Here is a 14,406-nt window from a genome sequence, read left to right as displayed (position 1 = left end):
TCCTGGTTGTGTTTTCCTGGGGCTGCATCATAGGACTCTGTGCAATGTGACTGTCCCTCCCCTCCCTTGTTAGCTGGGTGGCCCCAGGCAAGTGTTTGAACCCCTGTCTGCCTCACTTTAGTTAAATGGGCTGATAAAAGTAACCACCCATAGCTTGTGAGACAATGCCTCAAAAGCCAAGGGAACAGCACCTGGCACATAGTAAAAGCTCCCTAGGTATGGGCTACGTTTCACCTTGTCTGTCACTCCTGCGTGTGTATGCGCGTGTGTGTGTGTGTGCGCACGTGCGCGTGCACGCTAGAGTAGCTCCCCAGGTACACGTGTCTGCCGGTACTTCTGCTCCATGTCCCTCAGGTGCTGGAACAGTGTGATCCCTAAAGAAGGAGCGAATTGAATGGAGTTGATGCCTGGCCTCAGTTCCCCGTGTAATTGTACCCCACTGACCTGCCCTCGGGGAGAGGACACAGGTCACCCCCTTCACCAGCCACCGATCCAAGCTCAGAAGAAAGCTCTCTGACTGTGAGTAGCCCTGCATCTCTGCGGAAGGAGGAGGGCAGGGGGCGGCACTGACTGAGTTCCTCCCAGGTGACAGAGGAGCATGGGAGGCGTGGGAGCCCAGGACTCAGCCCCTGACTCGGTCCCCTGAGCTGAATGATCTCTCCCCTCAGCTGGCCTCTCTCTGCGCCACTCGGCTCCTTCACAAACCACATCCCAACGCTCCTGATCAACAAGTCCCAGTTCCCTTTTTGTGCCCACCCTTCCCGGGGTGGAAGGACACAGGGATGGGATAGTCTGAGCCACATTCATGGGCTGGTGCCACGGCAAGAGGCTGCCACGGAGTCCCTCACGGACCCCTCACAGTGACGATGAGGTGAGGAGCTTACTCCAGACACACAGGTAGGGCAGGATGGAACAAAGATTCGAATCCAGGTCTGACTGAGACAAGGTCCCAAGTCCCTAGCCACCTCACTGCCATCATCTGTAACAGTATGCCGGAAGTGGCCCGTCCTGGCCATCTCTAGGAGCCCTGACAGTCACATCGTCAGTGCCCCTCTACCCAAAGGCCATATCCTGGCTAGTTGACCCTGTCCTATCCATCCACAACTATCTTCGTTTGCTGTACTTGGACTTCCGAGCTCTCAGCTTCACCTCTGCATTAAAAGCCTCCCAAGAGGCCTTTCCTAACACCTCTGCCTCTGCCAATCCAGGTTAGGTACCCCCTAACCTACACCCACAGCTTCCCTCTTGGCAACACCCATCTTATTGTAATCATCAGCCCAAGATCTGCAAGCTTCTCGAAGAAAGTAGAACCCCATCATCATCCATGAAATGGATGGACAGGCAGTGGGTGGGCAGGTGGGTGCCAACATGGCCCAATGGCCGGACGGTTTCTCCATCACACACGGTACTTCCCCAACACCAGCCCGTACCCCTCGCTGCTCGCCCCCAACCCCCTTTAACCAGAGCTCCAACACCCCTCACCCCGCACCGGCCCTCACCTTCCCTGTCCAGGAACACTGAACCCAGCGGCCATGTGGCCTTGGGCAAGCCACCTACCCTCTGTGGGTCCCCTTCGCCATGGCTGGAAACTGGTACTTGTCGTCCCTGCCCTTCGTGCCTTACGGAATCACACTGAGGTTCAAACGAAATTGTGTAAGTCAGGGAAGTGTACACAAGAAAGGCAGAGAGAGGCAAAATAACTTGTCTGACCACCACAGCTATCCAGTGGCAGATTCAGGATTTGGACCCAGGCAGGCTGGCTCCAGAGGCCGTGTTCTGAGCATTGTGTGTGCTGTCTGCAGGGGAAGGCCTTGATTGTTCTCTGCCTTCACATCGTTCTCCTGGCCCCATTCACATCGACTCCACACACCCTACCCTGAAGGAGTCCCAGAGTGGAAAGCCCTTGATGGGGGACCAGGAGACCCAGGTTCTAGTCCTGAGTCTAGCTTGCTGGGTGGCTTTGAAAACATGCCATCATACGATAAGAGCTGACATTTCTTGAGCCCTGACTGTGTGAGAGACACTGTTCCAAAGGTGTGGGTCTATTAGCTCATTTGAAATCTAACAACCCTATAGGTAGGTGGGGAAACTGAGGCACAGAGATGTAAAGCTACTTGTCTAAGGGCACACAGCCAGCAAGTAGCGAGGCCGGGATCAAGGCCAGGCACGGCACTGTCAGCGAGCACACAGCACTTCCTTTGAACACTGCAGAAAGACAGTGAGGTACTTGTCTCTGACTTTGTGCCTCAAAAGTCATTCCGAAAAGCTTTGCCCAAGGAGGGGTTTGTTTCAGACCCTGGTCAGTCTCATCCAGCCCAGCCTAGGTCCCAAACCCTGCTTATCAGGAGGCCCCGGGTGGGCACAGCCCTCACGGGCAAACAAAACTCCAGAGACAGCAAATTCAGGACCAGGAGGTCAGACTGGGGTCTATGTGGCAGAAACTGCACACTGAGAACCTGAGGGCTCGTGAGGACCCTTCTGAAAAAAATATGTGCTTAGCACTGGGAAGAGCATGAACTCCAGAACAGAGAACACTTCGTTGTCTGCAGCTGGAAATGGCCTCAGAAAATACTATCCACACTTCTGCGAGGTCCAGAAAAGTCGAGTGGCCAGCCAGAGGCCACGTGGCTTACTCAGGGCAGGGCCTGGGCGCCCTCGCCACTCCCCGCCACGGCCTTGTGTCTCTTTCAGCCCCACCACCCTTGAGGCGTTCCTTCCAGTTCCAGAGGACAGAGTGGCTCTAACTCAATCGGCGTAACATCAAAAAGCCTCAATTAATGAGCATGTATTATTCTCTAAATAAACCATACTCGGATATGTAGAAACAAACGGGAGCATTTGATGAGAGAATCAAGTCATGCAGAATATGTAGCTCTACCCCTCAGCTAATAAAGTGATATTTGTTTCATTCCTAGAGCTTGTGAAAACTATACCCTGCAGATACATTGCTTCTTGGATGAAACATCTGTAGCTATCCCTGTCCGGGAACATGTGCACACATAGACAATCATGCACTCACACTAGGGCACAAGACATCTCTTCCAGACCATGCCTCAGTTTACCTTCCTAAGCTGCAGACCCAGCTAGTTCTTGGCCCCAGAATAACTGCAGACCCAGCTAGTTCTTGGCCCCAGGCCCTGGGCAGTCGGGAGCCTCAGAGGTGGGGTCCCGGCCCACAACAGCCATCCCAGGTAGATCCTCCCCGCACATGAGATCTGGGATACAGGGGATCCCACGAGCCAAGGTTTCTGAGAGGGGGAAGGACCAGCATCTACTGAGCACCTACTGTGTGCCTGGGTACCTGATCTTTTGACATACATTACCTCTGTGCTCATCCCAGCTATACAAGGTGTGTTTTATTATTCCCACTTTACAGATCAGGAAACTGAGACTCACAAAGGGAACTGTTTTACCCAAGGCTGCCCATCTAGCAAGTAATAGAACTAAGATTTTAACTGAGGCCTGTCTAGTATCAGAGTCCACGCATTTCCCACCGCCAGGTGCCTTTCAAGGCAGAAGCAGCCCCCCTGGCAAGGTCTCCAGGGCTTCTGTGCCCCATCTCCATAACTGGTGCCATCTACCCCTCCATTCCCTGCCACAAACACACACCCCAGTCCCACCAAGGCCCACCCAGAAGAGAGGAAGTTTGCCGGTACAACTACCCGTGCAGCTGTGGGGGAGGGGGGAGACAACAGCCTGGACACGGCCAGAACGGGGCCCTCGGTCCAGTCCACACTTCCCCAGACTGCAGCCCACCCTGGCAACGGCCACCCCCTCTGCCCAGCCCACTCCCTCAGCTCTTCCCCATCCCGTAGACGAGTGCCCATTGGGCTGTCCCACAGGGCCAGGAGGGACAGGGCTGGGAAGGCACCAGGAGAGGGGGCAGGGGAGGGGCTTAGAGGCACCAAAGTCGCAGCGCCCATACCTCCCTTTGGTCAACAGCACCTTCTCCCAACTCTTAGAAAGGACAGTAAGATCCATAGGGCACACACGCCTACCTCTCTGCAATGCCCCTTTACCATCTTCATTTCACCCACGGGGAAACTGAGGCTTGTCAGGATGAAGGACTTTCCCCACGACCTCTGAGCAGGGGTGGCCCTTCCTCCATCCACAGCAGCCTATCATCCCTGGAAGTCTAACTGCCCTCTGTTCCCCCTGCAGGGCTCCCCCACTGCCCACCTCAGTCCTCAGCATGGTAAGCTCATCTGAGGGAAGCCGGAAGACCTTAGAGAGATGAACTTGGTCAAAGCTCCCATTTTACAGATGTCAACATCAGCCCGGCAAACCACTGATGCATCCCGTGTGCAGGATGTTCCAGGCACCCTCAGTCTACTATTCAGACCCACGCCTGCCCCAGAGCCCCACACTCCACCCAAAGCCCCTCATCCCAGCCCCGTCTCCCACCCTTCCCCCCTCTGTCCCAAGTACACCTGGCTACCCAAGTCTGATGTCCCACGGTTGTCCTCAGACTGAGCTTGCCTAGGGCCTGGCCAGAACAGGGAAAGGGGCAGGAAAGGCCACATCTGGATCCGGGTCTAAAGCTCCCTCCCCCAAAACCAGTCATCACTCTCTTTGAGACGACATGAACCTCAGCCGGGGATGGCTTCCCCGCCCTCCTGACCCCTGTGCATGCCTTCGCCCAGCCCAGACAGCCAAGTAGCCCCTCTAGGGAAGGGGTCTCCTGCCCCTGCCCTCACCCCTCTTGCAACAGCCGGGACTCTCCCAGCCCCCACCTCTCCCACGAGGCTTTTAACCTCATCATGTGCCCCCCCCCCCCCCCCGCCAAGCCCTGCCTGGCCACACCTCAGCACCCTCACCTCAACCCACACCTTCCTCAACCGAGGAGGAGGACGAGGCAGGGGTTTCCTCCCCTGGGCAGGAGGGGAGGGGCGGCAGGGGTGTCCTTAAGGATGGGAGGCCTAGAGAGGAAGGGATGGCAGTGGGTAGAGGCTGAAAGTGAGTGGAGAAGGGACAGAAGTGATGGAATCCCAGCAGAATTCTTTGCAGCCAGGCTTTCCCAGGTTACATTTGCTAGGTCAGTGTCTCCCGTTCCCTGGGCCCCTAGCACAGCCACCTTCTCCAGTTTGGGCTGAGCAACCCAGGGGGGGAGGAATTCCCCCCCCCCCACCCCTCCCCAAGATGGCAGGGGGTGGGGGCGGCAGGCAGGAGAGGCCCCAAAAAGAAACAAACTTCTGGTTCTTTCTTCTACTTGCAGCCCCTGCACTCAAGTGGAGGCCAGAGAGGTAGAGAGGGGGGATGTGCCGACCACGAGAACCAGGGCCTAGGCCCTGTTGATGGGGAAGGACTATGGCTGAGGGCCTGCCCAAGTCAGTCTGTCCTTCTGTCAGTTAGAGGCAGAGAGGCCCTCCGCCTTCACCACCAACCTCCATTCCCCCCCAAAGACCCGACCACCACTGGCTCTCAGCCTAAGGATAAGACCGGGGGTGGGGGGTACAACCTCCTAGCTAAAGCAGCCAGACCTACCCAGAGCATGCAGGACAGACAGATCCACGTCATCTTTGGTGGGTCCCGTCGCTCGGGCCAAGCCCGGAGCCTGCACACGGCCCCCCTGAGCTCACAGCCTTCGCGGAGCAGGCAGAAGGCAGCTCTGAGAATGAGGCCGCTGCTCCTCCAGCCAGCATCTGTCGGGCCTCTCGCCCTCCCTCCCTTCCTCCTCCTCCCCCCACTCCACCCCCTTGTCCCAGCCTCCAGTCTCCTCCCTCCTTCCAGGCTCCGCTGGTGGCTGGTGGCTGGTGGCGTTGGGGGTCAGAAGCCCTGCTTTGCAGGGGGTGTGAAGGAGATGGAGCAAAGGGACAGCTACTGGAGACAGCCCCCCCACAAGCCATCACCGTCCACCCTGCACTCCCCACACACACACCTCCAGACATACGACCCCAGTGAGCCACCAAAACTTCCTCCACCTTCTGATCTGATGCCGGTGGCCTGGAGTCTGCTGTCCTCACTGCGGAGCCCCCCTCCCCACCCCCAGACCACTGATGAACAGACAGACAGACACAGTCTGTATATCCTGGGGTTCCCTGGCCCCATCCCATCTCTGAGTACAGATGCACGTTCTCCCGCCCTGGGAACGCACATTTATTCGCACACACTCAGCCTTAACACAGGCCTTAACACAAGAGAAACCAGGCCAGAGACTGTGGGAGAATGGCCCTGCCTCCAGGCTGTGGATTTCATTCCAATTTTTTTCCTACTTCTTTTTTTTTCCTTCTTTCTTTCTTTTCTCCAAACATCTGTCCCAGCCCTTCCTGCCCTTCCTAAAGGGAGCCCCGCTCCAGGCTCCTGCAAGAGTCTGTTTTTCTTGACTGTACCCTGGGCCAACATTTGGTTTGCATTTCCCCACTTCCTCCTCCACCTCCCTGGCTCCCCCTCCCTGGGCCCGGTTTTCACCTCCCACCATTCCACCCGCCTACTTCTCCCCCACAGTGTCCCCCTTCCTGGCCAGCCCTCCCCTCCCCCCACCTTAGCTCGGGGCAATAGTTTGGGGTCCAGAGAGGGGTAAAAAGTAGGGTACAGAATCTAAGTGTATTCCCAGGGAGCACTGCAGGCGAATCCAGCAAAATCTGCTCAGGCTCTCATTGTCTGGATCCACCCCCCCCCCCCCCACCTTTCCCCCAAAGACTTTCCTCTTTGAGCTCTGGCCGAGGCTGGACCAAGTGAGAGTGGGTGGGGCTGGTGAATCACCCATTCTGCTTTTTGGAGCCTTCCAGGGGAGGGAAAGAGGGCTCAGCCCCACCCCCTTCTGAAGACACACACATCAGGACACAGAGTCCAACTCACATAAACACTCAAAATGCCGAGCACAGGGCCCCACCCAGAGCACTCTGAGACCATTTTCCTGGATTGAGTAACCTGGCAAAAAAGTCCTCTCGCTTGAGCTCCTACGCACATGCACGAGTGTGCTGTATACGCCCCCGGCCACATGTACAAAGGGTTACAAATTCCCAGCCTCACTCCCCCCGTCACCCAAGAGCATGCCCTTGCCACTCTCTGTCAGCACCACACACACAGTGCATCCCCAGGGGTCAGTCTCTACAACCGGCCTCTCCCCTCAGCCGGACCTGCCCAGCAGGTATGTTGACTCCCAGCCCACAGTCCAGCCAAGACATTTACCTGGGAAACTCCAAAAAGAGAGGGAAACATTCACATTTCCTCTGGGGAAAGGCTGCCACACACAGAAACACGGGTTGTGCACTGCACAAGGACTGACATTCTTATCGTTTGGTGTTCTAAGAAGTCAGGGGAGGACACTGAAGCAAGGTGTCTGATTCTGGTCCTTCCTGGAGCAGGTGCCTAAGTCTTTGTTCTGCTCAGGGGGATGGGGTGAGGAATCAGGACTCCCTGCTCCTCCTGCTCCAAGCGCTTCTGCAGAGCTACTGAGCTACAAAGGGTTTTGCCCCCACACTGCATGCCCTGCAGCGTCATAATACCCTTCAGCCCCCTCACCCCAGCCACCTCCCTACCAAGCCCGTTGGGGGCGTCCACAGACAGACACTCCTGCAGACCCTCCCACCCTCTGCTGGACCCAAGCGTAGGGGCAAGCAAGGAGGAGTGGTTTTTCAGGAGGCCTCTCTGAGCGCCTGGAGCCCACTCACCCCCCCAACCACCACCACCAGCCCTGCCAGCCTTCCCACCGCTTCAAGGGCTCAGGCGGCCACGTCCTGACACCCCAGTACCCACGCCCACCCGTCCTCCCTGCCTGCTCCCACCGCCCTCTCCTGCTGGCGTCACTAGGAAATGTGCCTCCCAGCAGCTATCACAGAAGTTCTGAGAAATTACCTTGCAGCTTCCCAGAAATGCTGGAAAACAAAACTGAGGACCAAGTCACAGTGACAGCAACTTGTCTGCCTCCCACAAAGCCCAAAGGGGCCCTGCAGCCTCTAGGCCAGTGCCTTCCCCAGTCCCCCCAAGCTGGGACTAAAAACAGGTGGGAAGGGCCCTAGTGCCGCAGGTCCCCTTGGAAGAACCCTCCCCCAGAAGGCTCCCATCTCTCTTTTCCAAGCCTCTGGGGGTCTGTTCCTGTATCTTAACCTCTCACTGTTGGGAAGTCCTTCCTGCTACCTAACCACCATCCAGCCGGTTTAATGTTAAGCTCTGCCACCTGAGGTGTCTTTAACTCTGCAACGACCCCCTGTTTGGGGCTCGTTACCCATTATTCATCCTGCACAGCCTGGTGCTCCCTCCCCCACCCACGCAAGGGGAGAGCTCCTTGGGCAAGGACACGTCCTGTGCTTTATATCCCCAGAGCCTGGCATACAGCAGGTACCAGACCTGATTAAAGAATGAATGAGTCAATCTGTCAATCAATGGGTCTTAACCTATTTTCCTACAGTTAGCATCTAACTTCCCAATCCTTCCCTCTCTCCCCCTCTGGCCCCCTTGAAAAGGCCTTGGGCAGTCCAGCCTGCACACCTTTGCACATGCCCACGATACCCACCCATCTTCAGTACTGTCTCTTCCTGCCACCCCCTCCCTTGCCTCTGAGCTCTCTCAGGCTGCAGACTCCCAGGAGGCCAGAACACTCGTGCTCAGTCTGGGGTTCCCCGCCTCGCGCTTGCACCAGGGTCTTGTCTGCAGCAGACATCAGGTACACGCCAGCGGGCCGGCTGGATTTTCCAGACTGGGATCCCAGAAGCCTCAGAACCTGCCACCGCCCTGTGCCACACCACCCCACTGCCTCCCCACTGCTGTGGCCTGGTTTGTGTTCCACTCGTCTCCCCCACCTGCACGCAGAGCACTTCCTGCTAGCGGGTCTCCAGATCCAGATCCAGACCCAGCAGTCAACGGAAGAAACAGTTCTGCAGGTTCTAGGGCCGGTGCCGGTCAGAGGTGAACTGAGCTGACGCGGAGGGATGGGTGAGTGAGGGCAGGAATGAAGCTAAAAAGGGCTTTGTAAGCCTGACATTCTCCCAGCCTCAGTTTCCTCACCTGCAAAATGGCCGAGCTGATGGCCTCCAAGGCCCCTTCCAGCTGCACCTTCTTTGATGCCACCAAGTTCCCTCCAATGCATTCCTCCTATCTCTCGACACTCATCCATCAAAAAGTTCTTCCTGTTGTCCAGCCCATCTCCGATGGTGGCACTGAGCCTTTCCTCTGTCACCACCAGCACAGACGTGAAAGTCATAGACCATCGGAGGCGGAAAGACCCTCTGGCTCAGCTAGCAGCCACAGTCAGGGTGACTGGAAGGGTCACAGGCCAGAGCTCTCAGGGGCACTAGAGAAGGCAAAGAAGAGGGGTCTCTGGTGACCTCGAGACGGCAGCCCCAGCTAAAGGGGACACACGCTTCTCAGTGACAGCCACTGTGGCATCAGGGACGTGAGCCCATACCATCAGATCTTTTGATCTGCCGAGAGAGGCCCCAAATCTATATTATCGTATAAAGTCTTTTATACCAAATATGAACAAAAAAGCAAATTTCGCCACGCTGGCTTTTTTAAAGAAACCACTCTGTCAGTCAAACATATCCACTGGGAGAGTCTGGCCTTGGGGCACAGCTGACCTCATCCAGCTTCCTTGGTTATCAGATCACAGCCCTGCAGTGGAGGGAGGTCACAGAGCCAGCGGGTCAGGAACAGAGCCCCCAACCCGTGCGTCCCAGGCCCCACATGTTCTCCTAAGCAGCCTGCCTTCCGGTCACTATCAGACCAGAGTCCAGCTTTCAGCTTCCTACCAATGCCACAGCCCACCGCCTTCCACGCAGGGGCCACTCAAACCATGGCCTTCTTCCCAGCCGGTCCCAGAGGCCTCCCATCAAATAGGCAGGTGCACTGCCGGCTCTGGAATTCCTCTCCGATGTCCAACTGCAGATCCTAACACCAAAGCACTCGGCAACTGTATCTGTCGGCTTTCGTCCCCTCAGCCTCTGCCATGCCACCTCTGGCCCCGGGAAAGATCACTAGTAACTAACTCGGCCCTTCACTGTGGTATCGTATTTAAGACTCCTACCAGCTCTCATTTTACAGATGCAGAAGCTGAGGCACAGAAAGGTTCAGAGTCACACAGCTAGTGTATGTGAGAATGGAGACCAGGGCGTCTGACTCAACATCTCATGAGAATTGAGAACTTTCCTGCCGCTCCTGTAGCAAGCAGTACGGTCACCCAGGGACGAGGGGTTGAGGTCCCATGTTGTGGTGACATGTGAGCTCTCTTGCCACCCCCTATCAAAGGGCTGGCGCTGCAGCTCCACAAAGGGGGTCAGCTGCCCAGGTCTGGCTTGGGTGGGAGGAGCAGGGGGCAGGAAAGAGTGCTGCCGCACAGTTCAGGGTGAGACTGACGGGCTGGGCTCCCTTATGGCTCTAGAAGAGGCAACAGGAAGAGAAAGGCCACAGTACCAGCAAGCCCTGGGGCCCGAGACCTGGGTGAGCACAGGGTCTGGCCCCCGCTGCCCAGAGAGCCTCCTTTCGGGTAAGCCATGATTCTTCACCCTGCTTCCCACCAGCACACACACACTTGGCCTTCGAGTTCTAGGGTGCTGGAGCCCTAGCATGCCTCCATGTACCACTACGTGGGATGTTCATCACACAAGGGTGCAGCCAAGGGGCGAGGTGGGGGCTGAAGTCCCATCCATACTCCAGTCACCAAGCCTGGCATGGGCCGCATCAGTCCGGAGCATGGGGCATCCATCCCAAAGCCCACCAAGGCACCCTGTGGGCTAGGGGAGGTCTTGCCTCTTGCCCCCATGACTACCACCCCTCTAGTATGAGATGGAGGTGGCCCCCTTGCATTCCAGAAATCTGGATGCTCCCTGAGACAAAAGGTGAGGTTCCAACCCGGCCCTGCCTGGGCCTCAGTTTCCCCAGCTGACATAGGAAAGGGCATCATTCACATCCCCTTCCCCTAACCTCCCCTCCACCAGCACCCTAGGTGGGGACAGAGTCTGGGCCCAATCCCAACAATTTTTAATAAAATCTCTCCCAGAGCTCTACTCAATGATCTTGATCTCTCCCCCAGCTCTAATTTCCTGCCTGACTCAGGCCCTCAAAGGCTGGCTGGAGGGAGGTGACTGCACCTGCTCAGCCAGCCCCTCACCCCCCCACCCCCACCACCAGTGCCCAGTTCTAATCCTGGCCCAGGAGGAGTTCAGGTCACTCTCTACCTCTGCAAATGAGGAGGGGGAATTGCTAAGCAGCCTGGGGTCCGACTGACCTGGTCCTGGGTGGCCATTGCCCGCTGCAGGCTGCCTTTTCCCAAATGTGAAAACCCGACTCCGCAGCATCTGAACTCAGAGCCCACTGGACCGTGGATGGTGCTCTGGTCCCGTGCTCCACAGCTGCAGCGGCTGCCTCCCAGCCAATCACTGGGGACAATGCATTTTGCTAGAAGATTTCAAAGCACACCTTGGGTGACTGGGGCGGAAGCCTGCTGGCACCTTTCCCCACTGCGGAGTGGCAGAGAGGGAAACTGAGGCCCAGAGGCAGCACCTGGGAGGAGGAGCTGAACATTCAATTCCATATGAGGGGGAGAATAGATACTGGGAGAAATCCCTCCATCCCCACATACCCCAGTTCTGGCCTGTCTGGAGGTCTACAAGGAAGGAGACCCCTGCTTGGAAAGGCACACTAATAATAAAGACAATATCCGTAATTTTTATGGAACACTACTATGTAGTGGGCACTTTGGTAAACACTTTAAACGTACTGCCCCATTTAACCTTCACAACGACTCACTGGGGTAGGTAGTTTCATCATGCCCATGTGACACGTGTGAAAACTCAGGTCCAGCCAGATTAAGCACCTTGCCCAAGGTCCACAGCTAGTAAATGGAAGAGCCAGAATTCAGAGCTAGGCAGACGGGCTCTGCAGCTGGCACTCTTAATTAACCAGAGTGGGGTACTGCACCCCTCTTCCCCAGTGTGACACGGGCCCTTCCAGTTTCTCAAAGGAATGCAGAACAGATCAGAAGGTCAGTTTCCTGCCATAGGACCCCGAGTTCCTAAATTCCTTCCCCTCACTGGAAGCTTCCAAGGGCTCAAGTCATGCCCTGGGGATTCTCTCTGCCCCTCTAGGGGAGAATGTGAGGTTACAAGCGGTTTTTCCAGTTCCCTACTCTGCTGGCCACCTATGCCCCCACCTCCACACTTTCCCCACCCTCCCCCTTACACGTGCGCGCGCGCGCGCGCGCGCACACACACACACACACACACACACACACACACACAGAGGCAAACACACCCTGAAGACATTGTCAAGGATCTTCTCTCCTCTGGGAGGATCCCAGGATGCTCAACTAGGACACACCCACCCATAGCACTGCGTCCCTGCAGACCCTTCCACCCTCACTAACCCAGCTACTGCCTCCCGCCCCCATCCTCTCCCTGTCCCATTCCCCGGTCCTTCCATCTACTGGGATAGCCCCTCTGAGTCCACCAGCCCCTCACACCCCACTTCCATGTCACTCTGCTCTCCCCCAGCCTTAACTCTGGCCCCTCCTCAGTCCGGTGGGGGAAAAGAGACGTTTCCAGGAACTAGTCCTCCCTTCCCACAGAAACTTAGGGATGCTTAAACCCTTAGATAGGTTCCTCCGTGCCCAAATCCCCACTGCCTTCCCAAAGACTATCCTCCAGACTTCTGACCAAACTTAAGGTGCGCTTGGGGAGGGGCAGCCACTCCTCCTTCATGTATCCCTATTGCATGGGTAGGGGCCCCCCAGGAGTCCCCAAACTCTGACGAAAGCCAGGCTGACAATGGTCAAGACGGTGGTGTCCCTGAGGGTGGGAGGGTGATACACTGGCCCCCAGGCAGACCGCAGACCGCTTGCCAGGAGTGCCTGAGGGAGGGGTGCAGGGAGGGGACAGGTGCCAGGTGAGGCAGAGGACTTTTACCTGGCTGCGGAGGCAGAAGCGCAGGGGCAGGAGGCAGGAGAAGAGGTACTTGCCCCATCGGATCACGCAGGAGAAGCACCAGCTCAGCCGAGTCATGATGACCCCGAGGGTGGGCGCCACGGGCGGGCGAGAGGGTCTGGGCACGTGGACCCGCCGCTCGGGGCGCCGAGTTGGGGTGGGGCGAGGAGGAAGGCGAGAGCCCTGCCCCGGGGTCTCCCGGAACCTGAGCCCCGCAGGAGCCGCGCGAGTGTCCCGCCCCCTCTAGCGGGAGGAGCGGCCCCGACGTGGCTCCATCTCCCCGGAAGCCCCTGCGGGAGGCGCCGGCCGCTGCTGGGCGCTTCCCCCCTCGGGGACTTCCTCCGGCGGCTCCCTCTCTCCTCCCCTCGGCGAGACGGCCTCGGCCCGCCTGCTTCTCGGGCGGGCTGGGGGGCGGGCGCAAGCACCCCGGCAACTTGGGAGGCTCGCGGGGCCGCGCGGGAGAGGCGGGTCGGGACCCGGCAGAGGCGGTGCCAGGCGCCCGGCGTCCACCTGCGAGGAAGGCACAGCGGCGCTGGGAGGCTGAGCGGCGGCGGCGGCATTGTGCTCCGAGCTGCAGTGAGTGTGCGAGCCAGCGTGCGTGTGTGGATTCCCTCCAGACCTCACTCAATTCCCATATTGCTCCCCCGAGCATAATGTGATTAACTTAAACGGAGGCCACCGGCTTCCAGCACAAGCAGAAACATCCTCGAGCTGGGGCATGCACATGGGGACGCTGAACACAACCTGAACCACCTGTCCCAACTCACCAGCAACCCCTGACCCTGGCCACACCCAGACTCCTCTACCTGGATCTCTCTCCAGCCAAGTCAGGGAGGGAGGGAGCTCTGAGCATCCAGAACCCGCACAGGTTGGAAGGAACCCTACCTGGGAGGCTGAACCAGCTCAGATGAATGAGAGTTGGACAGGCTGCCTCTGGCTATGGCCGAGCCTCCTGCTCAGGGTTCAGGGCACTCCACTCCCCATCTTCACTTTCTGTCCTGCCCCGTAGCTGCCACTAGAGCCGGGACCCACCTCTGCCTCTGCTGTGCTCAGATGATGTGAACCGAGGATGGGTCCTCGCAGGAATATTGTTTGGGGTAACCATACTGTGACCGTGGACGGAGGAAGAGGGAAGAAGAGAGAAGTGAGGGGGAGGTGCAGGAGAGAGGGAGAGAGAAACAGAGACACAAAGGCAAAGACAGACACACTGGAGACCCACTGCCAGACCACAGAGAGGTGGACAGGCAGCCATGAGCTTTGCCCCTCTTTCTGTTGCTGCAGAGAAACGGGAAGGCAGCAAGCCAGCCAAGCCCAGAGAGAAAAGGGGCGGGGGAGCTGTGAGCTTGCAGGACCCTGCCAGGGCCTCTTCCGCAGCCACAGGCCACCAGAGCCAGCTAGGGACCCCGCCCCCAGGGCCCCCATGGCCTGCACTGCCCAGCCAGGCTTCCCTGGGACCATCTCAGGGCCATTTTTCTTGCCAATGCGGTCTCCCTATTCCCTTCCCCTCACCCCTGTCCCAAGCTCTTCCCTTCTTCAGCAGACTTCTCAG

The 14,406-nt window shown here is 57.7% G+C and overlaps 1 protein-coding gene across 3 annotated transcripts in view; it reads right to left on the bottom strand.

Annotated features, from left to right (window-relative positions):
• Positions 1–14,406, bottom strand: part of TNS1 (tensin 1) — a 225,563-nt gene that overhangs the window by 188,261 nt on the left and 22,896 nt on the right. Inside the window, exon 1 of one of the 3 annotated variants that reach the window (XM_049614916.1) lies at positions 12,840–13,113. The exons of the other annotated variants lie outside the window; for them this stretch is intronic. Within the exon in view, the coding sequence (XP_049470873.1) occupies positions 12,840–12,935 (96 nt within the window). The 5' untranslated portion in view covers positions 12,936–13,113. Of the gene's footprint in view, positions 1–12,839; positions 13,114–14,406 lie in introns of those variants that run through there. 3 annotated transcript variants of the gene reach the window in all.

This window comes from Panthera uncia, assembly GCF_023721935.1.
Source record: "Panthera uncia isolate 11264 chromosome C1 unlocalized genomic scaffold, Puncia_PCG_1.0 HiC_scaffold_3, whole genome shotgun sequence".
Taxonomy (NCBI): domain Eukaryota; kingdom Metazoa; phylum Chordata; class Mammalia; order Carnivora; family Felidae; genus Panthera; species Panthera uncia.
This window is presented reverse-complemented; position numbering and strand designations above follow the sequence as displayed.